Source organism: Equus caballus, chromosome 1 (genome assembly GCF_041296265.1).
Source record: "Equus caballus isolate H_3958 breed thoroughbred chromosome 1, TB-T2T, whole genome shotgun sequence".
NCBI classification, from domain to species: Eukaryota; Metazoa; Chordata; class Mammalia; order Perissodactyla; family Equidae; genus Equus; species Equus caballus.
Genome location: NC_091684.1, coordinates 138,042,558 through 138,068,953, shown reverse-complemented (window position 1 = coordinate 138,068,953; position 26,396 = coordinate 138,042,558). Strand labels below are relative to the sequence as shown.

The following is a 26,396-nucleotide window of genomic DNA, read 5'->3' as shown; positions in this document are numbered from 1 at the left end:
AAAGGCATCCAGGTTGAAGAGGAAGAAGTAAAACTATATTTGCAGATGACACGATATTATATATAGAAAAGCCTAGAAAATCCAGAAATAAAAACTGTTGATTAGGGGCCGGCCCCGTGGCTGAGCAGTTGGGTTCATGTGCTCTGCTTCAGCGGCCCCGGGTTTCGCTGATTCAGATCCTGGGCGCGGACATGGCACCACTCATCAGGCCATGCTGAGGCGGCGTCCCACATGCCACAACTAGAAGGACCCACAACTAAAATATACAACTGTGTACTGGGGGGATTTGGGGAGAAAAAGAAAAAGGAAAAGAAAAAGATTGGCAACAGTTGTTAGCTGAGGTGCCAGTCTTTAAAACAAAAAAAACTGTTGATTGAACAAGTTCGTAAGAATAGACATATAGAATAGAATTGAGGGGCTGGCCCCGTGGCCAAGTGGTTAAGTTTGCGGGCTCCGCTGCAGGCAGCCCAGTGTTTCGTTGGTTCGAATCCTGGGCGCGGACATGGCACTGCTCATCAGACCACGCTGAGGCAGCGTCCCACATGCCACAACTAGAAGGACCCACAACGAAGAATATACAACTATGTACTGGGGGGCTTTGGGGAGAAAAAGGAAAAAAATAAAATCTTTAAAAAAAAAAAAAAGAATAGAATTGAGAGTCCAGAAATAAACCCATATATCCATGGTCACTTGTTTTCTGAGAGGATGCCAAGATAGTTCAATGGTAAAGGAATAGTCTTTTCAACAAATAATGCTGGACAATTGCATATCCACATGCAAAGAATGAATTTGGACCCCTCCCTCACGTCATACACAAAAATTAAAATGGATCAAAGACCTAAATGTAAGAGCTAAAATTATGAAGCTCTTTAAAGGAAACATAGATGTAAATCTTTGTGACCTTAGATTAGGTAAAAGTTTCTTGGTTATGACACCATCAAGATAGTGGAATCGCTGTGACAATGCCAGGGTTCCAGGCCGATAGACAGGTAGAGCCATGACAAGCCACAGCTCTAAGAAGAGGACCTTTGTGTCCCAGTGTGGGAGGTGGGAGAGATGCTGGCTTTCTCTGTAAGGTCTGTAACTAGGAAAAGCAGATTGACAGGAATGCCACAGTGGCGGTCGCGGGAAGGCTGACAGAAAGGAAGTGGCCAGCTGAGTGATGGGCAAGAAGAGGAGAAAGTAAGGGGCGAGTGTTGCTGTGGGGCCTGACTTTGGGTCCTCAATGATGAGGAGGAGTAAAGTGGACTTGCTTAAGTTGAGAACAGACTCTCTTGGCCAAAAACATACTTAACAGCTCATCATTACAAAATTCCATTTATAAAAGTAGATGCCTTCTGTGAGTTAGTATGACTCTATTTACTCATAAAACTTAATGAAGACATAAGAGAGCCTCGCTTTTATCTGCCTGGCTGGCATATGCACATCATTACAGTGGTACTAACAAGAGTCATTATGAATGGGGACAGTAGTCCGCCGCACCAAACACCTGCACTCATGAGAGGCCTCACGTAGACTCTTAGACGTGGCTCCTCTGATGTTCACTAGAAATGCCAGCAAACCTGTCCATTGCTGGAAGGAAGCAGCGTTTGATGCCAGCCCACACCTGGCAGCTCAGTGGATAAGAGGAAGGAGGTTAATCACACAGCCAGGCACCTCCACATGAGCCGGGTGAACCAGGAGGCAGGCAGCATCTCTGTTCTAGAAGAGAGAGGTATGAAGAAGGGGAGGAGAAAACCTAGGACTGGGGAAGGGAGCAAGAGGAGAGAAGAGTCTGCTTTGTAACTGCGTTGTTACAAATGTCTAAGCTTTTCTCTCTGCCTTGTTTCTCCACCACCAAGAGAACTGAAAACGTACATCCACATAAAAACTTGCACACGAATGTTTGTAGCAGCATTATTCGTAACAGCCAAAACATAGAAACAACTCAAATATTCATAGACCGATGGATAGATAACAAAATGTGGTATATCCATACATTGGACTATTATTCGGCACAGAATTGTCTTTTAAAGATTTTATTTTTTTCCTTTTTCTCCCCAAAGCCCCCCAGTACATAGTTGTATATTCTTCGTTGTGGGTCCTTCTAGTTGTGGCATGTGGGACGCTGCCTCAGCATCGTTTGATGAGCAGTGCCATGTCCGCGCCCAGGATTTGAACCAGCGAAACACTGGGCCGCCTGCAGCGGAGTGCGTGAACCTAACCACTCAGCCATGGGGCCAGCCCCACAGAATTGTCTTTTAAAAAATACAGATCTCAACCTGTCAACCCTTCCAGGGATCCCCCTGCCTATAGGGTAATATCTAAACTTCTTAACACAGCATTTAAGACGCCTACGTATTTTTTTCAGCCTCACTTTGGGTCAGTCATTAGTCTTCAAAGCTGCCCCACAGTTTCACACCTATGGTGGTACTCCTCCGGCTTGGAACGGCCTTCTCCGCTTTTTCACTTTGTAAATGCCTAGGCATCCTCAAAGGCCCACAGGTCAAACCTCATCTCCTCTTTGAAGCTGTCTCTGTTACCTCTCCACCTCTTCTGTCCTACCACACTCCCGCCCAGTGTGAGCGGAATTCAGCGTATCATTGTTTACAAAGCTGTGTTATAGTTGTTAGTCACACCGAGTCAAATTTAGTTGGTGAGTTTGCCTCCCAGTAGACGAAGTCATCCAGCATGAGGATTTATCCCAGCACCTGGTAAAGATCATGGCCCAAGTAGGAGCTCAGGAAATGCTCCTTGAAGTAAATTAAATATGGATTTTTTTAGCAGGGCTAGTCCTACACAAAATGGAATGTGGTCTAAGTTTATCTTTTCTTCCACTGAGGCCCATTATATCCAGCTGAAAAGGACCTCTGTCCTATAACACAGCAGTGAAGTACAGAGGCCATCATAGAGAAATTCATTTCTGTTTCCTTTTTTCCTTTGAAATTTTTTTATTGAAATATAATTCACATAAAATTCACTCCTTTAAAGTATACCACTCAGTTCCAGAACATTTCCATCACTCCATAAAGAAACCCAGCACTTGTTAACAGTCACTCCTAATTCCTCTCTTTCCTCCAATCCCTGGCAACCACTAACTAATCTACTTTCTGTCTCTATGGATTTTCCTGTTGTGGATATTTCATATAATTTGGACCATACAATATCTGGCATTTTGTGATTGTTTTCTTGCATTTAACATAATGTTTCCAAGGTACACCACATCATAGCATTTATCACTGCTTCATTACTATTTATGGCTGAGTAATATTCCACGGTGTGGATATACCATATTTTGTTTATCTGTTCATCAGTTGATGAACATTTGAGTTGTTTCTACTTTTTGGCTGTTATGAATAATGCTGCTATGAACATTCGTGTACAAGTTTTTATGTGGATGTATGTTTTCAGTTCTCTTGGGTATATACCTAGGAGTAGAATTGCTGGGTCATATGAAAATTCTATATTTAACTTTTTGATGAACTTCCAAACTGTTCTTTCACAGCAATTGCACCATGTTACATTCCCACCAGCAATTTATGAGGGTTCAAATTTCTCCACATTCTTGCCAACACTTGTTATTTTTTGGGTTTTTTTATTATAATCATCCTAATGGATGTGAAGTAGTCTCTTGCGGTTTTGATATTCATTTCCCTTATGATTAATGATGAGCATATTGACATGTATTTATTGGCCATTTGAATATCTTCTTTGAAGAAATGTCTGTTCAATTCCATTGTCCATTTTTAAATTGGGTTGTCTTTTTATTATTGAGTTGTAAGAGTTCTTTACATATTCTGGATACTAAACTTAAATTTTTTCTCCCTTTCTATGGATTGTCTTTTCAGTTTATTGATGGTGTCCTTTGACACACACAAGTTTTAAATTTATTTTTTTTTTTTGGAATTTGAAGCCATTCTGGTTTGATTAAAGGGTGGAAGGCTTAGATCATCACCCTATCCCCACCCCACCCCTGGCACCCACATAAGAGTCCTTAGAGTTTCATAGATTATAGTTTGAAAACCATTCATTGTAGCCCAAACAATCATTCTGTAAACCTGTATTAATCCCAGAGCTAGGTACTGGAGATAGGGAATAAGATGCAATTGCCACCATTAAAGTCTCCACTCGAGTCAGGGAGGCAGACCATAAACAGTCATACATAAATAGATCACTTTAAACTAAACCGCAGGTAGTACAAGTGGTATGAGACTTGATGGACTGAGCTCTCAGAGGAGCACAGCAACTGTCATGTTAACCACTCACATAAATGGGTATTACTCACATAATAAGGTATTTAATGATGTTTGCAGCTATATAAATTTACAATTATATATTTATAAATATACAAGGTGCTAGGGAAACACAGAGAAGAAAGCTGATAATAGAGGAGATGATAATGTACCAGAGGGCCCAACAGAGAAGGGGAGCCCAAAGGGCCAGTAGGAGTTAGCTCCAGAGTCTCGAAGCCCCTACAGGGAGTTCAATGTGGCTTCAGCACTTGGCAGAGTATTAAGAGATGAGGCAAGGGCCACATTCCTAGGGATCTTTATACACTGTGCCTGAAGGCATTTGCAGCAGTCGGGGGACTAAAAGAGTTTTAAGTAGGGGATCAACAGAGCCAGATTTGTGCTTTAGAAAAATCACTCTGACAGAGTTGTGGAAGATGGAATGGGAGGGACAGTTAGGCAGCTATAGTTCTGGTCAGAAATTATGAGGGCTTTGGGACAGCCTTAGCACGTTTGAAGGGTATTTAGGAGGTAGAATAAACGGGATTGGTGAGTAATTGGATGTAGGGGAGGGTGGAGAGGTGGGGTCAGGGGTAAAGCACATGGCTTGGGCAGTCAGGTCTTCCCTGAGATGGGGCACACCCACAGGAAGATGATGAGCATTCTATTCATAGGACAGCACCAAGCGCCTCATTCAAAACTATATTAATTCCTCTTTCAGACCCAGTTATAAGAAGTTTATCAACTAAACTCTAAGTCCCTGGCTTTTCCTTTTTGTCTTCCAGGTATTGCACCTAATGTACAGTGGTCACTCATAAATATTGATTGAGTGAAATTTGTGCGTAATTATAAGAACTTACTACTTGTTTTTTCAAGATCTCAGAAAAACAAATCCAAAAAGTAATAGAGAGTATATGATGAGGAGTACTTAACTAATATATATGGTCCTTTATGGAAATTCAGAAATCTATCCTTAACCCTTAGGTGTTACAAAATGTTTTCCCATGTCATGTTGCTTTTCCACAGCACTCCGTTTTACAGATGAGAAAACTGAGTGACAGTCAAAGAGTAGGGCTCCTTCTGTTGTACTGTAACTGACCTTGATGGAACCGAAAAATGACAGCTGAACATTTTGGCATCAAGAGGAGAGATTATTTTAAAATCCATAAAAGAAGACAACTTAGAAAGCATTGCAGACATGCCCCAAGGGCGTAGCTATATTGCAACACAGTTCAGTTTTGCTGTCTATAAGAATGACTCCATGTTTTTAAAAAAAGAATTGAATTCTATTCTGCATATTTTGTTTATGTTGGCAAGGAGAAGCTTGACTCCTTTTAGAAAGATTTATATATACAAAAGCTTTGGCTCTTAGAGAATTCATTCATGCAGTCACTCATTCCTGGACAGGTTAACTGAGAAACTGCTGGGCTGTCAACAGAGCAGGTGTTCTCTAGGGGTAGGGGCATGAGAATGGTTGCCTAATAATATCTCTCTGGAATTCACAAAGTGAAGTTAACCAGCTCCAGAGGGAATAGTATCCATTTTTTTCCCTGAGGGTCTTTGCCATAATTCTGGCTTCTGAGGTTAGCAGGAAGTAAAAGGAACATCCCCCATCTCTCCTGCTCCCAGCATCCTAAGCATGGCCTGTTCCTGGCACAACGTGTAACTGCAGATAGTTGAAAGTGAGACAAGACTTGCTAGCCTGAGCTCTCCAATGACTGGTGGAGGCCCAGCGCTCTGACCACGGTCACTAACACCGTAACCACTCGCATAAACAGGTACTGATGATGTGGAATTTCCTGATGTTTGCGGCTTGTGTGAGTTAATGACTGAGGCATTAGAAACTTGTAAATTAATACAAGTGGATATACGATAGACTTGTCCTCCAGCAATATCGTTAACTAGACCTGTGTCTCGTAGTGTTAGGAATATATAATTGGGAGCCTGAAAACTGATATTCCTCTTTTATGTGAGGCAACCATTAGAAATCTAACACTCCCGTTGAAAAGTCCAGTATGTTTAAATTAATTCAGTTTGGCTGGCTTGAAGGTTGAAAATAGGTTAGCATTAAGGCCATGATTCCTTTAGTAATTACTTTTTCTATTGGTAAAAACTATTTCTTTAGAAATGACATTAACATTCTACCAAAACCCAGCAGTAATCCAAAAGTTAATGTTCTGTTCATTTATAATTATATTTAATTCATATTTATGAGTTGTCGGAAGGGAGGAGAAAGAAAGGAGTTTAAAAAATGTAACAGAAGAAACAAGTTAAAAGCACAATTTTTCCTGATAGCCTGAAGGATGTACAAAGTCACTTTTAAAGTCGGAAAAATAAATTTTTTAAACACACAGTTATATAGAATCAGATTTTATTGGCTTCCGCTGAAAAAAAACTGTATTCTTATTATTTCCTAGTGGCACCGAGTGAGTTCAGTGGATAGGCTTTCTCCATTTCTTCTTTTTTACTAACTAAAATATTAGCATAAACATCCCTATGATATTGATTTCAGTAAATCAATTAGATTTGGGGGGATTTTTTAACCAGGAAAAATTCTGAGTCTTTAGGCAGTCGTTGAACAAGTAGCTTTGTGTTGTTTTCTTTGAATTGTCTGCGAAGCCTGATGTATTATTAATGAATTGATTTCTTGGTGGTGGAGGCCTGTGAACAGTGTTCTATGAATGGGCAGTTGCCTGGTGGGGCCAGTTTTGGCTGCTGTCATTTAACATGTGTTGCTCTATTGTGAAGTCTTACCCAGCCGTAGGACAATGCTCATTTAATCCACCATGATGGGACCTACACACCCTGAGCCCAAGTTGGATGCCAGGGTCAGTTACCCAGCAGCTTGGGCTGGGGCACTGCTCTGCCTCACTGCCTAGTTGCTGTAATCATTTTGCCTGCCGTTAATTTTCCCTAAACCAGGGAAAACGCGTCTGTGAGCAGTGCAAATGTTCTCAAAAGAGATTCCAAACGGGTCGGCTGGGGTGTTGCCTCCCTTCCAGAATGGAGGCAGCATTCCAGGGAGTGCGAGTTCCTTCCTTCCTCCTGGAAATGGAAGCGTCTGGGCCCACGAGATCCCTGATGTTCTGAGGTCCAGAGTAGCAGATGGCATTATGGTTTTCCAAATCCTGAACATTCTAACTGAACTTGTTCATTTCACAGTATGTAGTTTTGTTTTGTTTTTTTTCACTTCCTCTCCCTTCTTCCCTCCCTGTCTCCCTCTCTTTGTTCCTCTCAGATTGACTAATTTTAAACTGATGCAGTATCTCCTTTAGCCAACTTTAAATTCCCTTCTCTCTGTGTTTATTGTACGCAACCAGGTATAGCACAATTTCATATATAGTTCTCAGGCTTTGAGTCACAGCTGACATAGCCTTTGAATTTGGTTATAAAAATGTGTAAGCAGATACCGTCAACGCTCCTACCCCCGGCAGCCCCTGGAAGTTCTGTTTCTCTCCTATCCATAGCTTGCAGTGGAGGTGGCAAATGGCAGTAATTATTTTAACTAACAGTTGAGTGAACATTCAGGAGGACATCCAGTGTGGCGATGTGGACTTTGGATTTCAGCGAGTTCTCAGAGTCTGACTTGATGGTGTTATGGCTTGTTGATTTTTCAGGACACGGACCTGCCAGGTTCTTGCCCTTGAATAGTGTGTGGATGTAGTTCAGATGTTTTGATGTTAATGCTTTACCTATGAAAAGAGGAATAATTCCCTTCATTTAGGAATCTGTTAAGCGTTATTTTTCACTCCTAGAGTTTCCTCTTTCCTTTTTGTTTAATATAATTTATGATCTATCTTTCATCTAAGATTTTAAGTGCGTTTAATCAGCACTTCTACACATAGAATGTGGTGAAATGCCAGTGTGTATATTAACATTATAATTTAGGTCCTGGATCAAACATGTGTAGCTGGACTTTTCCTGAGGAAAAAAAATTGACCTTACTAGTGTATGAAATTCAAACACTGTATAGGGACAAGTTAAAACCACAGGTAGGAATTGCTGAATAATTACCTTTAGACCAGCCTGAGCAGGAGGCTTCCCACGAGGGTGAGCTCATTTAATGGTTCCTAAAACTCAATCTCATGGATGTCAATGGTCATGCTTGATTATTTGCAGCAGTGTTTTATGAAAAAGCGATAGAAATGCTTTGGGAGGCTACAGAGAAAGAGGACAATAACGGGTTTGACTTTTGTAAATGAAATCCCTTTGGTATGAGACAAGCATGCTTTTTGTTCTGCTTAAGCCATCAAAAAGGGAGGTCTGTGTGGATGTTAGTGTGCACGTGTGTGTGTGACTGTGTATTTGTGTGTGTGTTCTGTTCATATAGACACCTCTAAATAATACTGTGCACTATAGCTTATGACCAACAAGAGACCTAAAATAAAAAGAGAAAAAAGGTGTTCATTGGCTTTGGAAAGGAAGCAATTTCAAATACAGTTTAAAAAGATTAATCCGTTTTCCAGTTCTCCACTTACCTGTTTTCAAGGAATTTTATAAAACACTAAGATCTTTGCCATATGTTTGGAAAATCTCTAAGTAAATATAAGTCTTTTAAATGACAAAAATTAGATAGACCAAATGAAGGGTTAGTTTTGACTTAATGACAAAATTTCTTCCCTTCCCCTTTATCCCAAAACTGAAGAACTTCCAAAACACTTAGGAGAAAAAAGAGAATAGGAAAAATATCTATAATCTCAAATTTCAATTACCTAGAGACAAATTCCTTTAGACCTGTTCATTTATATTTTGTGGGTTTTTTTATAAGCCTTCTGATTATGATGTTCACTTGGCTAACAGCTGATTCTCCCTTGATTTAAGGGTTTATGGGTAAGGTGGGTATTTCAGTGGTGAAAATACAGGCATTTTGCTCCTGGTACCAGGTCCATCTGAGACAAGTTAAATGAGCTGCTACTGTCAGTCTGGACCCAGTGGACAGAACTTCACACCAAAATGCTCACACATGTAATTTGTCATGTCTGGCAACCCAGAGCATGGGCTGACCCAGGAAATTGAATCATCTTTCACTTTCTCTGCTCAAGGCTTGATGTGGAGTAGGATGAGTAAAAGGAGGGCTTTCTGGTCTCCAGCTGAGGAGGGTCAGAGGCTTGCTTTTCTGATGACGTCCATCCGTAAGCCTTCCTAAATTCAAATCCTCATTCCCACCCCAGTGCTCTCCTTGTATATAACAGCCCACAGATTAGGTCAGTTCCGTCTACATCATGAAATCCAAAACACATTTAATGTCATGATACTGATTGTTCCCTCACAGAGGCCATGTTTTTAAGTAAACTAAGTTTTCAACAAGCATTGATTGAATTCGTACAAATCTGATATGTAATCCTGGTTTACTCATATCTTAAAGTAGGCTGACTCATTCTTTGACTGACCAGGAGCACTTGTCCATCTATTTCCCACCTTTCTCTGTTTCCCACCTTTCCTGCAGATAGGAGCATTAGGGACCTTCAAAATATTAATACTAAGCTAATTTCCCAGAATCTCCCATTGGATTACACTTTGGACAGGTAGATGTTTTGGTATGTAGATTAGCTTCTGTGAAAATCTTTAAAGATGAGGGTCCGCTTTTTTTGTTTTTCTGCTTTTGTGTCTTTGATTTTTTTTTTTTCAAACAAACAAAGTTTCCTCCCCAACCGAGAGGAGACTTCTTGTATGGATTCTGCCAGTTGTCTCACAAAGACACTACTTTAAGGCAGTGAACAGTGGAGGATCAAAAACCAGTTTGGGGTTCGACAAGGCAAAATGCTATTCTGCCTGACATGAAGCCACTGGAATCACAAATGACCTTTGATCTCAGCACTGTGGATAGATGTGGAGGGATCGAAGAGAGCTGTGGCAATTAGTGTGAACTCCAGTGTATTGGGCCAGGCCAAAGGAACATTAGGCTTGAATGAGAAGACTTAGCATGACTCTCAATACTGGGCAGACTCCAGGTGATTCTCTGATGTTAACCACCTGTTGGCTTGATGGCTTGACACCGTGATGCCTAAAAATAGACTATTAAAAATCTTAGAAGGCTATCCATATTTTATTTAACTTGCCAGGCTGGTTTAATCTAACCACAGTACAACTCACCTTAGAATTCACCATTGTGGCAAACACCTTGAGATTTTTGAGTTGTGCTTCTATCTTCCTTGTTTTACTGCCAATAAGTGTGAAATCTTGGTTTGAAGGAATGTCTGTTTGGCACAAAGAGAAGGGAACAGGACACAGATTAAGATGTTCAAGGTCCCTTCACCACCGGTGCTCTCCAGGAGTGAGGAAGGAAGAAAGTAGAAGAGCAGAGAAGGTATCTCACAGCCTTCAGACTCTTCTATCTTATTCTCCATCACTCTCCTTTAGGGACTCAAATACACCAGCCAAAGTAAATCGAACACCGGGAGCTCCCCGTACTGTCTGAGTACCAGCCATGGCATCTCACTTGGCCAGTTCCTCCATCTTGCAGGGCTGTTTATTAGGGGTGCATATCTTGTCTCCTGAAGAATACACAGATTCTCTGGGGGTATAGATTAAGTATCAGCCATCCCACAAGCCAGGTTCAGTGCCTTTGACATGGTGAGTGGTCAAGAAAATTGTTGAATGAATGAACTAATAAATAAGTAGTAAAGGATTTCATCATTTTTATATAGTGTTTTATGTGTATTCCCTATCAGTGTCTGAATTAAGCACCACATCATTTTCAGGTTCCATTGTCATCTTTAATTATGAATTAAAGGCAAAAATTAAATTCTCAGGTATATTTTTTAAGCAAGGTCTCTTAACTTTTTTCCAGTTACGTAGGTATGTCAGGCTGTTTTCCGTTATACAAAGCAGAGCTCTGCTAAGATTTGGACCTCACCACAGTTTTTTAAAATAGCTCCTTACCTTTTTCTTTTTAGACTTTCAATTTTGACATCATTTTAGATTCACATGCAGATGTGAGAAATAATATGGAGAGATCCTGTATACCCTTCACCCAATTTCCCCCAGTGGTAACAGCTCGTAAGTATAGTACAATCTCACAACCAGGAAGTTGAAATTGATACAATCCTTTGAATTTATTCAGATTCTACCAGTTTTACATGCACTCCTGTGTATGTGTGAACATTAATGACATGGATCCTTTCAAAGCCAAGAAACATGGCCTCCAAAAAAAACCAAGTATTTAAAATAATGATCTCCCTTTTAAGTAAGTCATTTCAAAAGCATTTTTCTCATATGTTTTCTGTGTTTGGAGTATCCACCTGACCTGCCTGCTCTCAGGATCACAGAGTGTACTTACTGGCAAACTTACTCTGCGAGTGAGCCAGCAGCGGCTGTGGTTGGAATTCGACCTCCTCCTCCCACCTCCTCTCCACCTCTTTGAGTGTGCGGGTACACACACACTCTCAGATTTTCTGCTGCTTGCCTTTTTTTATGCCTGAGTACCTTGCTGACAAGTGCTAATAACAAAATACCCAGAGAGAGTCCAGTTGAAGTTACATACATTAAACATTCTGAACTTGTCCTTTTGCTCATAGATTGTGCATAATTAATAATTAAACAGTTTCGGTTGTAATGGGTTGACCTTCCTGAACTGTTCATTATTCACAAGGCAAAGGCATCACTCAAACTTTTTTCCCATTGTCCTTCGCTGTTCTCTAGCATGCCGTGTGCTTGTGTTTCAGTTGTTTAGTGAAAGGGGCTGACCAGGTAGTTACTGAAACCTCTGAGACTTGGAGACTGTCCTCCTTGATGACCAGAATTGCTTACTGAAATGGTTTGTGGCAGCTATTTTTATATGACAGTTTCCTGCTCGATAACAGGATCCAGCTCGGGCCCCTCCAGCAGGGCCCTAAAGTGGATTTGGGACTAGAATCTCAGGATAAGGCTTTTGGTTAAGGTTGTGTCCACCGTTTCGTTCCATGCCTGCGTGCTTAGAAGTTCAACAGAAGAGCATCCCCGAAAAAGCCCTTAAGGTGAAGTATGGCACCCAAGGTCTCAAAGAGAGTGACGTTTATTAACAATTTAGAGTTGGTTTCAGCCAGTACTTTGAGTTATTAGTGTAACTGCTTCTCCAATTCGTGTTTATGTTTTTGAAATGTATTTCTTCATCTTGCCTGACCCCATATCCCATATTTCACAGAGAACATTTTTGGTAAGGAGCAGCAACTGCTAGACCCTCTGAACCCCTTGGCGTGGTTCTCAGTCTCCCTCTAACCAGGCGGTGACTTTCCCCTCTCTGGGAGCTGCTGTGAAACTGGAGCAGCTTTCCTGTGCGCTCCCCTCTCTCCTTCGAACAGATTTGAATTAGATAATGAAATAGGTTCTTGGAGGTTTTTACATCCTGATCTAAACTAATTCCAATTTTATTTGCTTAAAAATGAGAAAAGTACACTTTAACTCCCCCAGCGTGGTGAGCACTGTCAGGCTGTTGGTTGCTTTCCTTTGGAGTGTTGACAGCCTGCGTGCTTTTGTGCAGTTGGAGGCTCTCAGAGGACTCCGTTGCCCCTCCCTCATGTCTGTGTGTGACATTCTGACCCCCTCCCCCCCAACTAGTCATCTTCTGCATTGCAGGAAATTCTCCTTTGAGGTATGCGAGAGATGTGGATTTTAAAATGAAAAGAAATATCTGGCATTATGCATGTGAGATTAGAATTTCCCCCTGCATCTTTGATGAGTGATTCTTTCCAGGCACCACTGAGATGAGAATCCGCTCTCTGTGGTTCTGCAAAGTCGACTTGGGCTGGCATTTTCACAAGTGAAATAAATTATTCATGGGTACCACCCAGTGTTCCTTAGTTTTATATTATGAGGAACTTAACAGGCTACAATATCAGGTCTTAAATAAAATTAACTACCCATGCAACGATGTCACATTTCCTCGTTTTATTTCTCATCCATGTTAAAATGACATCTTCATCAAGTTGCCTAGTCTATAATTCATTAATTTACTCTTAGTATCATACTTTGAAATGAGGCTCACGTTAGCATCACGCTTTATGCCAGGATCTTTATAGAAAACCAGTGCAGAATTTTAACCATCTTGGTAAATATTCAGCCACATTACAACAGGAGGCTTTTATTTTCCTAAACATTACATTTTAAAGCAACCACTACTCAGACACTTCCAGTACTACAGCCTCCCAAAAAATTTTAGAAAAGAATAACTTGGAGAATTAACTACCTGGTCAGAGTCCTTAGTTTTTGTACCTCAGACTTTGAACTATCTTTTTACTAATAGTTTTTGAGACAGTAAAATGTCATTTCTTGAACTGGGCCTTGTAGAATCTTGCAGGCTTGATGATATATATGGCTTTCCTAAAACAGGCCAGGCTAAAATTGATATCATGTTTTATTTTTGCTCTTCAAACCGATGGGACTTCTGTGACCATTTTAGAGTACCTTGGTCGAGGCCTTGTGTTATTGCGTGCCTTGTTTCCTTTGAGTGGACTATTTCATCAGCCCCCCCCCCCACCCCGTTTTTCATGTCTTCTCTACGTAATGCCTGCATGTAATCCTTTGAACTTGGCAGGATTTTATGTCACTCCCATTTTCCTTTGTTTTCCTTTCCTCTTGGAAGCCTCTCTCCACTGATGAGAATTTTAAGCTTACAATTACTAACCTTCCTCTGCTCTGGATGAACAGAGTAAATTCAAAGAGGACAGATACGCAAAAACTAAGAAACATTTTGTTCACATTCCTTTTCTTTTAATCTCTTTGGGATTTTTCTCTTTTTTTGGCTGCTTTGACCCCCTCAGTTCGTTTTGATTTAACTGTATTTTCCAGCAGTTTCCAATTGTTTGAATTGGAAACAAAGCCTTAATAAGAGTTCTAGTTAATTTTCTGTCTTGTAATTACCGATCTCATTTTTCTGATAATTGGCCACAGCAATTATATGTATATTTACTAATCACATAGGAGGCTGTGCAATTGTATCTATCTGCCACCATTGATAATGACACGCATATTGCAGAGGTGCTTTTATCATCTTCTTTTTTCCACTACATCAAAGCTATTTCCTCTCGTTCTCAATAATGAATACATGCATGCATTTGACACAGTTGTGTGCTAGAGAAATTGTTTGGCTCCCACCAAATGCTGCATGCTCTGAGTTTCTTGCCTGCAGCGCTGGAAGGTTGTATGTAATGATATATTGCTCATCCAAATGGCCAAAGCACTCCAAAGCACAGTGAGATTAAAATAAGTCATTCCTTTGTTAATTTAAATAGGTGCATGTATCATACTTTGCAGGGCACTTTGTGTAGGGATGTCAGGGAGGAAAAAAGCCGCCGAAAGGTATTTTTAATAGCAAATGAGAATAGATGAGAATGGAGTCATTTGCAGCTGCCTACTTTATGTGGCTCTCTTGTTCCAACTGTAGGTCTAATGAGATGACTGTTAAAGTACTCTGCAGTGTAATTTCATTACATCCTGAGCCGTTACACTATAAACACAGTGGCGCTCTCTGTCATTCTTGGAAAAACTCCTAAATTCTTAAAGCCTTCCTTTGCAAATGGTAATGGGGTTTGCTCCCTGTGTTACTCGGTGGTTGTCGTTTGTGGCCGTGTGGTTTTCTGCTCTTTTGAGTGACTCCTGCCTCCACCCCAGTTCTGTTTGGTGGTCAAGATGGGAGTTGTTCATCGTGTCCTGAATTCACTGGCTTTCTCCTATGATGAGTTAGCCTAGACTGGCAAATAGGCCGAAATTCCTTTTCAGGAAACAGCTTCTTCTATAAAAGCCTTTCTATTCAAATAAAAAAAATCCGACCCAGATGATTCAGTTATGGGCAGGCAGTTAAGAGCAGTTAAATATACAAATAAATGTAAATAAAAAGGAAAGTGTAAATAAATAGCAAATCCAGTAAAAGAAACAAAGGTCAACACAAGAATAATTTCACAGCTCTTCGTTAATTACAAGACCATTTGTGTGTTACTTAAATAATCATTAATTTCTCATTTACACTTTCATACCTTCTTTCCTCCCCTGTGGCTATCATTGTCCTTTTTTCACCTCACCTCCCCCTTTGCTCTCATGTTCCTCACCATCGTAAAATGTGTGTGGCTTTAAATTTGGCAGTTTTACATGAATGTGGAAGAGGATGTAGACAGTCTTTTTAATAGATGAGGCCTTATTCTCCTTCCCACATGGTGGTGAATCCTTGTTATATATTCATCTTCATACTGCTTCTTTTGGCCAGGGGTGCTGTGGGGGTGGGGGTGCGGTATAAAGAAAGAAGAAATTGCTGTGACTTTTGGTGACTTGTTTTTCCTCCATCCCAGGATTCGCCCGTCCTTCCGGTTGGAGAGTTCTCCGAGCCATTTGTACATTTCATCACTCAGTGGTGAGCCCGTTTGCAAACATGCCATGCCCTCAATGTAAATGATACATGCCATTAACTCGGCGGCTCCGGGAGACCTTATGGCTCTCCCAGCTTCCTTTTGGAGATGGAGGGACTTCGGGGCCTTGGGCAGATGGGGCAGCAAAGCCGAAGAAATTGTTTAAATTATGTAAACGTTATTTACACAAAGGGTCGTAAATGTACTTTAGAGGCTTTTTCCTGTTTTAATAAACTGCTGAGAATCAGGCTACTTCTTTGAGCACAGATACTGTTGCTATCCAATTTTTTTTTTTAAGAAATACACAATTTTATAGCCCCTATTGAACAGACATATGAAGCTTATTTTTATTAATGTAACCTCAAGTTACCCATAAAACTGTCTGTCACTTAGTAGAAGCAGCATAGTTTATTAATTCATCGGATTTTCAGTAAATAACTTTTATCTTTGGTTATATTTTAAACATGATACTGGTGTCCCATTTCAATGAATTTTGACGTTTGAAAGACTATGAGAACATGGTTCCATTAGGCCCACTTTAACCATTAAAGAACTGAGAGGAACCACAGGATTTAGATCAAAGGGGCCCTCAGAGTCTCTAGGCATCCCCTTGTCATTTTATAAAATACCTGAGGAAACAGGCATTTTTCTGCCAAAGGTTTTCAGCTTCTGCCTTTTTCCTCCCAGTAGAACCAGTTTTTCTTTCATTATCCCTTTCATGTCATCCATCTCTCCCATCTGGGCAGTACTTGTGTGGCCTTGGAAGGCCCAGTTGCCCCACTGCCCTCCCCCTGCCCTCTCCCTCACCCCAGCAGGGAGAGAGAGGGGAAATTAGGAGCATAGAAATGACCAAAGCAGGAGATAGAACTAACTAGAAACTGTTCTGGACATTCTGGAACTCCTTCGTAACTACATTTGCTTCTCTTTCCCTCCTTCACCAAATTCCTCATTTCATCACTCCTTTGGAATCATGTCCACTGGTGGAAAATGAACCCTCCATTCCTCTGGTGCCACTAAATGGTACAGTCAGGAGTCCTTGCTAAATGGAAACACTGTACCCTTCCCCACCACCCCAGGATCCATCTGATGATTACACTAAAGTGAAACCAAGACATATTCTTTAATAAAGATGTCAAGCTTTATCACCTTTTTGACTAAGTGTAATATGTTACCTCTTAATAAAAATGTCTCATACGGTTTATATACCATAGGAAAATATGTAGGGAAGAGATTTTCCCCCCAACTTTTAAAACGTTATTAACATTGTTTCTATTTTTTAAAATACTTATGTAATATTCCATAGCTGTTAAAAACTATTTTCACTCTGCAGACATTTTATTTCCAAAGCATGCCATGTTGGAAAACATATATGTTGGTTAAACATTGGAATCCTGAGCTCATTAATAATATTAGAGCAATTATCCAGAGAAATATGTATTAATTTCTCTTAATTTCCTTTATGTGGAAATTCCTAAAAACACTTAGAAGCCCATCATGGGAATGCCCTATTCTGAAATGTAGAAATTGAAAAACTGTGCGATTCCTAAGCTACCTGGAATGTCTGGTTTAGGCATCACTCGCTCCAGAGGTGCTGGATTTGTGACGGGACCAGCATGCTTATCTCGCTGCGTGGTCCAAGACCAACCTGGGGGTGGGGCCGCTTCTGGGCAGACAGGGAGAAAAGCAGATAAGGCTTTCCCTTCCTTCTGTCTAAAAAATTAATCAGCTATTATATAAAAGTTTTATGGAGACAGAGGGAAGGATAACCTGTGTCGAAATTTCCAGAGATGTCAAGCCAAAACAGAAATGATAGTGGGTAATAGCTTTGTTTTCCCAAGAGATACAGCTACTTTGGAATGTCAGATTAGGACTGTTACCAACTCCACTGGCAAGACAGCTTAAATTACTTACTAATGGGTGCAGTATTTGAGAGGTGCATATGGTTATTTATAGGGAAGGAAAATGTCCTCAATGTCATTAATGGTTCCTAACTACCGTTCTTGTTTAGCAAATGATCATTAAATCTCTCTACTTAAAACAAAAATAGTGTCAGCAAATGCAGAGATTGTATGGAGGGTTATCTTCTTGCTTGTTAGAGGTTGCCTTATATAGAGAAAAAGTGTCGGTGTGATTTTCCAAATAACAGGAGCAACAGTCTCTTTTCTCGACTTCATCCCACACTCTGAGTTTAGGCCATCAAGTAGGCAAGGTGCCCACAATCACGTTCAGTCCCGTGTGTGGCTGCTTCATCATGTAGCTAAGTACGTGCCACAGCCACTAGTGATGCCTATGGCATGTAAGACAAGAAATATTTTGCATGAGGAATGTGGTTCTTTAAGCAGTTTAAACAAACTTAACTTTCCCACAGCTGTTTAATGAATTATCAACTTGTAGCCAAAATAAATGAAAGTCTAGATAATGTAATAACCCATTTGTAATTTTTAGCATTATCTAGATTCCTGACCTCTTTTATGTATTACTTGTCATTTGGAATAATAATGAAGGAATGAGATGTTTTCTCATTTGACTTGATAGTCATGTTTCTTTTCATATTGTCTTATCCTGTTTACCAAAAAGAAATAGATCGTTCCCTAAATTTAAGTTTGAAATAAATTGATAATTGAGTCAGGAAGAGAATATTGCTGCTCTTTTGCACATTAGTTTTAAAAGTAGAATTGGAATAAATTTAAATTCATTCTTCATCTGTATTGCAAGAGTAACTCCAAAAAAAACCTTTGTGTTTCTGATTCATGAGATCTCCCAAAATCTGATTAATTAAAGGCCAAAATAAAAGAAAGGGAATAGATGCTAATACTTTGGCCAAGAATTGAACATGCTGAATTTTGAAAACATTGAAATTCCAGGGGAAATAGTCAATAGTGGAAATTAGAGCAGAAATTTCCAAGTGACATAGATAACATGAGGGGTTTCTTTTTCTCCTACAGCATGCGAAAACAGCCAAAAGAAAGGCCAGCTCCTGAGGAATTGATGGTGAGTAAATTTCTTTAATTACATTAGAATTCTCCATTTATATATCTGTGCTTAACATTCTGTTAAAAGGACCAGAATGGAGTTTAAAACATCCGAAGGCTCTGGAGAGGCAACATTATTTACTTTATTTGGTTAGGTGTTTTTAAAGCACATATCCTTAGATAGGAGTTTTTACTTTTTAAAATTCCATCCCCATTTTGACACTTAATGCAGAACTCTTTTCCTTTGCCTCACACTCAAGGGTCACAAGTTAATCTAGGTTACTCCTTGTCCTCATTTGCTATTACAGCCTCTCAGAATTAAGAGGATTGGTAACAGAGAAGACAGTCAGCCTATTAAGTTTTTAGTGCTATCCTACAGGAAATTCTGAATGGCGTGGAGTCCTCTCGAATTCATGTAGAATGAAATTAGATTGGCTGCAAAAGACCAAGTTAATGTGAATCTTCTGTCTTTCCTCAGAAGGAGACAACTACAAGGCTGCTAGTGCTGTGTTCGCAGCTCCAAGGCCACTTTCTTTGATTGCAAATGACAGTTTTTAGTCAAGCAGGGAGAGAACAGAGACGCTTCCTAACAATTCCCAAATGGTCATTTATTTAGTGCAGATTGTTGATTTGACAATGCACAAGCTGTTAGAATACGTTAGGCTCGAGCATTAGTAAATAATAATTATAGTCTGCTCTTTCTAATGTTTTGCATACCATTCCTTGTCTTTAGATTATTGTAATCAGAGCAAATTCCGACCAATTTTCTTTTACCACTTTAAACAATAAGCGTTTTACAGATATCGGCTCACAGGTTTTCATCCTTTGTATTTCATCCTAATAAACATTCTAAGCACCCAAACTTCTTTACGATACAGATTTCACCCCCAAATATAAAATAACAGTATATTTCCCTTTTGCATTGTGAGTACTTTCCAGAAAGGTGGTTTTCTCCTTCATGTTACCCCTGGAGCAAAATCGCAGTTTTCAGGGTAGTTTCAAGCTAAAGTTCATCCCTAAAACTTCGGCAGTTTATAACTGTGCACATTTCATGTCTAGAATAAACTGGTCTTTTTGGGGAGTGGGTCTCTTTGATGGTTGGGAAATTCATGCAGTTAGTCACATTTGAGAAAACTTGGAACAGATTCTAGAGATGGAGACCATTTACCTTATACATTATTATGCTATGGCTGGGTAGCTCAGCTGTTAAAACAAAGGCATAGGGTTTCATAAAACAGATATCTGTTTGTAAATGCATGTTTCGATGCTGCAATGAGTTGGCCACTTATAAATAAAACATCTGTAGATTGTACAAACTCCCGTAAATGTATAGGGATGTACATGTTGGTAAGGAACCCCACTCCAGGGTGGCAAGTCATAAAGACAAGGCTAAAGTTGAGTACTTTCAGTGCCTTGGAAGCAAGTGGATGTGGATGTCTGTGTGTTTGTATGTGTGTGTGGAGAGACACAGGGATACGTATTTCAATATATCTCTTTACAACTATACACCCTGGTCTGTGCTGTCCCGCATTTTTAATTGATAAATACCAATAAATCAATAAAATACAATGAAAAATTTAGTCACAGGAAGCACCATCCTATACTTAATTTAACATTGTTTCTGGTACTGCTCACAGTTTGATTTAAATGAATTTATTCCCTTAGGTATAGCAATAGAGAGGCACCCCCTGGCTTAGAAAAGGCTTAGTGAGGAGACAGGAAACCATGGGGTGTGTGTGGGGCTCCTGTGGTCCAAGGGGGTTGAGCCCTGCCTGCCTTTGGCCAAAATATTGGATCCAGTTGGGGATGCGAAGAAAGCAGGTCATCTCTGGTTTGAGGAATCTGAGTCACATCCTAGGGACCCAGTCTTAAGGAACCAGTCTTTTATTCCTTGTATCATATTAAAGGCTTTAATTTTTCCTTTTCCCTGTCCGCCTACAACCTATTTGATGGTGCTCCCATCTGGAAGCTGAGAGCGTCCTCTGGAAGGCATGAACTGTAGAACACATTTGTCTGTGGGTGGGGGCCTGCCTTTCACAAAATGAGCACTTTATCTCCCAAGCACGGTAACTCTAGCCAGCAGGGTACCAACGTGGTCTGCACAGCTTGGGCCACATCAACTGTGAGGCCTGCAGAATTGTCGAGGTTTCCCTATGGGCCTGCATTTCCCAAATCAAAGGAAGAAAATCAGAGATGGGATCAGGTGGAAATACTGAGAGTTACAGATTCACCATCAGAGAACTCTTGAAATTCTGGTGTCACCTTGACCACTGGTGATCACAGCAAGTCCCAGCCTGAGTAAATCAGAATGTAGGAAGGGAGGGCCATGAACACAGGGGCACTCAAGCAGTTTTTGTCTTTTTATTTGGTAGGCTCACCTTATCTACCAGGATACCCAATAGCATCATCTTTGCAATTTTTGACCATATCGATCTTAAAGATGAAATGTAAAACTCAAGTTTAGACCCTTGAAGCCGTTCAAATCTCATTTGGTTGTTTAGCTATTTAATTCTCTCTACTTTGTGGGGTTGTTCCTAAGATGGTTACCAGTTTTTATGTTCTAAGTGGAAGTATTTTAAAGCTGGACCAAGAAATTCCCTTAACACTCACATTTTGGGAAGTCCAGCGTCCACATGAGCCAGTGCACTTTTCTGACAGTAGTCATTAAGCTACATAAAGAATTCACTCAAAAGTTTCATCATTGGCATCCACATCATCTCAGGAGATCTCAGAACCAGGCAAACAATTGAATTCAGTGGATCTTTATAGACCATTATGTGCAAAGTCCTGTGCTAGACTCAGCAAAAGATACAAAGAAGAGTAAGTCCCATGCATCCAATCTTACGGGAGACATGGCAAGTATACAAGTAACTAGAATAAAATAACTGCTCTGAAAGAACTGCAGAGCTCTGGGGGATCCCTTTGGGGAAATGGGGAAAAGTTACATGGAGAAGGTACCATTTGAAAAGAGCTTTTGGAGGATAGGCTGAATTTTATAGAGAGTTTTCAAAGGGTCCTTCCAGGCAAAGGCAACAGGATGGGCAAAGCATAAGTGTGCGGAGGCCCTAGACCTTTTCAGAGCAACATGAAACCTCCAGTGCCTCTTGTCATTGGCCTCATGGAGTCCCAAACCCACAAAGGTGAAGTTTAGATAGGCAGCGTATTCACCACCAGCTGGGCAACCTGTTAAGAAATTTCACTTCTTATAGAAGGAACCCTAGTGTTTAGGTCTGAAAACTTTGACCTGACATAGAAGCGGCACATGTACCTTTTTTCTTGAGTGAGTTCTCTTGAGTGGACTCCCATTCAAGATAGGGAAGTCCTTCACCCTTAGGGAAGATCTGACCTTTCTTCAATTCTTTAAGAGCTATAGCATAAATCAGGAGTCGTCTTTAAACCCAACAAAGGAAAACCAGCCATGCATGCAGCCAAGAACATTCAACTGCTGACACAACCAGACAGTTAGGGACCCCTGCACACACGCTTTCTGCTCCTATGATAACGATTACATTATTAGAGAACCCACTTTTAAGTCCCCCTGACGTAAATCGCAGGAAAGACCTAGGTCAGTACTGCCCCAGTTCTGTGACCCAGGACCAGCCAACATAGAAAGGTTTCCAGGCTGTGGAAGCTCTGGGGCTGGCAGAGTGTTCAGCAGGCTTGAGACAACCAAGCCAGGGGTGTCACGACTTCCATGGAAAATACCAGCTTCTGCCAGTCAGGAAGGATTGGTGGGACTATAACAAGAGGGGAGAGGATGGTAATGCAAAGATGGTAGAGAAGCTTTCCCAAAATGTCAATAATCAGATTGAGGGAAGCAAAAAAGTAAAAATCAGACCGTTAAACTCAAGGACAGAGTCAACCTGAGATGGAAGCGTTAAGAGGGAGAGGTTCAAGTCTGATTTTGCTATTCAAATTCTATGTTTAGGTATTTTTTAGATAAAAGGGATATGGTAAGAAGCATTACTGTATAGACCATTTGCTTGTGTAAATCTCAAAGAATTCCTTGTGCCGAATCAGTCTTGCTTTAGTGTTCTTTTGCAGCTAGGGCCGTGCTCTGATTTAGCAGAGAAGGCCTCCACACTTCCCTTCTCTTGTCAGCACCTCCCCATCCCCTCCCCACCTGTGTCTTCATCTGCAAAATGAAGGGGATGGACGAGAGCAGCAGTCCCTGACCTAGGGTCTGTGACTTCAGGAAGTCTGTTAGAGCCCCTGAAATTACATCCAAAATCAGGCATGCTTGTGGAGATTTACATTTTTTTCTGAAAAGAGGAATTCCTGGCTGTCATCAGTTTTTCAAAGGGGACCATGACCCTCAATGATTGTTAAGCTCCCTTGCTACCCTCTCATTCTCTTAGTTAGAGCTGTGCAGCCAGGGCCAGACCAGCAGCTTCTTACTAGCATCTTGGGAGGGAGGTATTCACTGGGAAGGTGCTTGCTTGCTGGGGCGGGGGGGGGGGGGGGGGGGGGGGGGGGGGGCCCCTGCAGGAAGGGGAAGGCCCTCCCTATGGGACTCAGCAGGGCTTCCCACCAGCTGTCAGGCGGCCCTTTAACCTCCCAGCCTATCCTGAATGTGGGCCTTGACTTGATCAGGGAGGGTGTGGGCCATGGGCACCTCTGCAGTTACAATTTGGGTTCAGAGTGCTGCAGATCCTTCTATGCATTTAGAGTATTTCCAGAAGCTTTCCATGTCTAAGCTCTATTTAATGGAATCTATGCATAGTAAGTAATCAGGTCAGAAGAAGCAGCATCCCGGTTTGAGATCAATCGCTGGCTAATACTTTATCTAGGCCACTTTATTATCTCATGCTGATCCGATTCCCATTCTCCTCCTCCTTTGTAGCATGCACTTCGGCTGTGGTAAAAGTACGTATCACATACATATTAAAAACATATACCCATTCTATCTGTATGTAAATGCGTGAGGCACAGCTGGATATTGCAGAGGAGTTTGATTTACTAATAGTTATTATCTGTTCTAGCTGTTCAGTGGCAGAATTTCAGAGAAACAAGCTGGCGCAGAAATTGTCTTTATGCTGTTACTCTACTGCTTTAGTAATTGTTTAAAAACATGGGTTTTCTCCCTAGGTTCTAATGCCAGTTATTTTGTGCATTTCTTTGTACATTCCAGAGCAGGGTGTCCCCAGTTAGTATTTCCTCAGGTCTGGTTTTCTATTCAGGCTGCTAAGAAGAAACAGAGTGCAGTTTTGCAATTGAAATTTGACATTTTGCTTAGAAAGCAAGTAAATAGTGGGGCTGGAAATACAAGAAGCAGGTGTGGGTTTTGCGGGAGGAGCGTCAGCTATAATCAAAATAGTGCTTTTAGATTTTTTCCCCTTCGTCTAAATCCCGGCAGCTGCAAACTTGAAGGCACCTCGTCTCTCAGAGAAGGCTTTATGGAGAAGAGGTGGAATTGTTTGGGGGCTAGTAAACACCAAACTGCTCCAGAAAAATCTATTTAAACATTTAATTACTTGCAAAGAGATGTTAACTTGTTTAACTCCTCTAAATTAAATTGTCAGTGGTAGCTTTTCTGCTTATCCAAAGCTGATGGCCATTACATTTTTAGATAGTTTGGTTGGTTGTTCTCTCAGTTAATCAAGGTATGTGATAAATTGGACATCTGTATGGTCCCTTTTAAAAATTGGGGAAATCACCACGTTAGATTTCTGTCTCTCCAGCACTCAAATTCCGGTGTAACTTTTGGGTTTACATCAAATGGCTTTGTTTGCCATTATTAGACCCAAACCTTTTGACCATTATGAAAGTAAAATGCACTGGACAATTAAGGAGATGATTTTATTCAGACTAGTGCAATAGGGAAAATGTTTATTAGTGAGGAATGTCTCAAAGAAAAGGGAGGGGGCTAAGGTTAGGGAGGCAGGTAAACAAGGAAGTCATCAGCCAGTCTTATGGAAGTCATGAGAAAGGATGGAAAAGGGTCTTATCTCTGTGAGACTAGTGTGGTCCTTTGTGGCTAACAAAAGAATGGGGAGCTTTCTCACCCATTACTGCTCTCTGGGAGCACAGGGCTCAGATAAAATTCATTATCACCACATTCTACTAAATGGACCAAAGATGAGTTTTAGTTTATTTTGATGTAGGGCTTTCATGTCCTAAGCACAAATAGGAGGAAAGGCACATTTTGGCAGCCCCCTTGCATAGTGCTCATGGACCACTCTGCTTGCAGTCTAGGCTTTTTAAGATACTAATGATGGTTTAATAAGAAAGTCTGAACTTGGTTGTAGTTTACCGCATTTAACCTTTGCCTTTGTCTTACCGAACATGTTTTAAAATAGACCAGGGCCAGACTCATATGTGTGTCTGGCCGCCCATTCTTGCAGGCATCATTTTTGCTTTTGGTTACTCATTTGGAAGTGAAAATCAGCTCGTTAGCTAAGGCACCTGGAATTTGCAGGGCGAAACCCTGGCTGGGATTGTAATTTCAACTAAATATTTTCTTTGAGCACAAAAGACATCACAGAAGGTTTGGAGCTCCATGTTGGGTCCAGCTGACAGTGATGTAATGATTTGTTTTTATTATTTTCAAGTTCTGAAGGCCATTAAAATCATGTTTGTGCCTGCTTATAAATAGGAATCCACTAGTAAGAAGTTGATTTTAGCTTTTTAATTGCACATAATTACAACGGCAGAATCACTGTCTGGATGTTTGAGATCGCACTAAATCAGACAGCTTTAATTTGAATTTTTGATGACACGTTAGCACTTCAGCAAGAACAGAGGGATTATAACCCCAGAAAACAAGCTTTGTCTTTCCATAGACGTGACTGCTTAATCTTTTCACAAGACTATAGCAGATAAATATATGTGTGTATTTATACACATGTGTGTAGCAAGAGATACACATAGATAAAAATCTGTCATTCCTTGATCATGGCAATCTGACAGTTTTAATTTCCCAGTTAAGGATAACTTTTTTCCTCTATCAGTCAAGTCAGATCTCTTAATATGGTGGTGATTTGCCTGTTTAAGATTTTGGTTGTTTGAACTCCTGCCTGCAATACTTCTTTCTTGTTTTACTGAGCTGTCATCTTCCCAGCATCAATTTTCAAGGCACAATGGGGCTGTGCAGACTTGACCGCAGGAATAGTTTGGTTATCTTGAATGCAGTCAAGTGGATAGATCAGGCTGCTCTTCAGTGGGGCTACGCTGGGTCTTTGGAGTGTGTCGTTTGACACTGCTCAGCTCCTGGGGAGTCTCTGTTATTAGGGTGGCGGCCTCACCCTAGAATGCCCTCCTCCCCCGTGTCGTTGAAGGCCTCCGTCCTCCTCCCTTCAGCTTCTCCTCGCTGTTTCCCTTCCTAGTGCTTACTGCCTTCTCTGAAGCCCTCCATAATTTATCTCCAACTTGGAACAGCACTTAATTATATAAATCGCATTCTTATTTTATCTTCACAAATTGGTCTGTGTACTGACCACGGCAACTCATTAGAATCTCTGAGTGGGCTAAAAAAGAAAAAGAAAGGGGCCAGCCCCATGGCATAGTGGTTAAGTTCAGCGCACTCCACTTCAGCAGTCTGGGTTGGTGGGTTTGGATCCTGGGCACGGATCTACACCACTTGCCAGCCATGCTGTGGCAGCAACCCACATATAAAATGGAGGAAGACTGGCACAGATGTTAGGTCAAGGCTAATCTTCCTCAAGCAAAAAAAGAGGAAGATTGGTCACAGATATTAGCTCAGGGCAAATCTTCCTCAGGGGGAAAAAAAAATGCCTAGATCCCAACCTGGATCAAAGAATCTCTGGCATTTGGACTGGGGAGCAGGTACTGTTTTATTTTTTAAAGCTCTCCAGGTGATTGTATGGAGCAGCCCAAAGGTGACACTTACTGGTTTAAGACTTTTTTCTGCAGCTAAATTATAAGTTCCTTGAAGGAGGATC

At 40.9% G+C, this 26,396-nt stretch overlaps 1 protein-coding gene across 15 annotated transcripts in view; it reads left to right on the top strand.

The window, feature by feature from the left end:
* The window catches only part of MAP2K5 (mitogen-activated protein kinase kinase 5), a 245,052-nt gene that overhangs the window by 191,112 nt on the left and 27,544 nt on the right, over positions 1-26,396 (top strand). For 11 of the 15 annotated variants that reach the window (XM_001496608.6, XM_070270028.1, XM_070269987.1 and 8 more), the window contains 2 exons: positions 15,467-15,528; positions 18,469-18,514. In XM_001496608.6, the coding sequence (XP_001496658.1) occupies positions 15,467-15,528; positions 18,469-18,514 (108 nt within the window). The remainder of the gene's footprint in view (positions 1-15,466; positions 15,529-18,468; positions 18,515-26,396) is intronic. The other 4 variants (XM_014733756.3, XM_070270032.1, XM_070270008.1 and 1 more) reach the window with 1 other exon arrangement.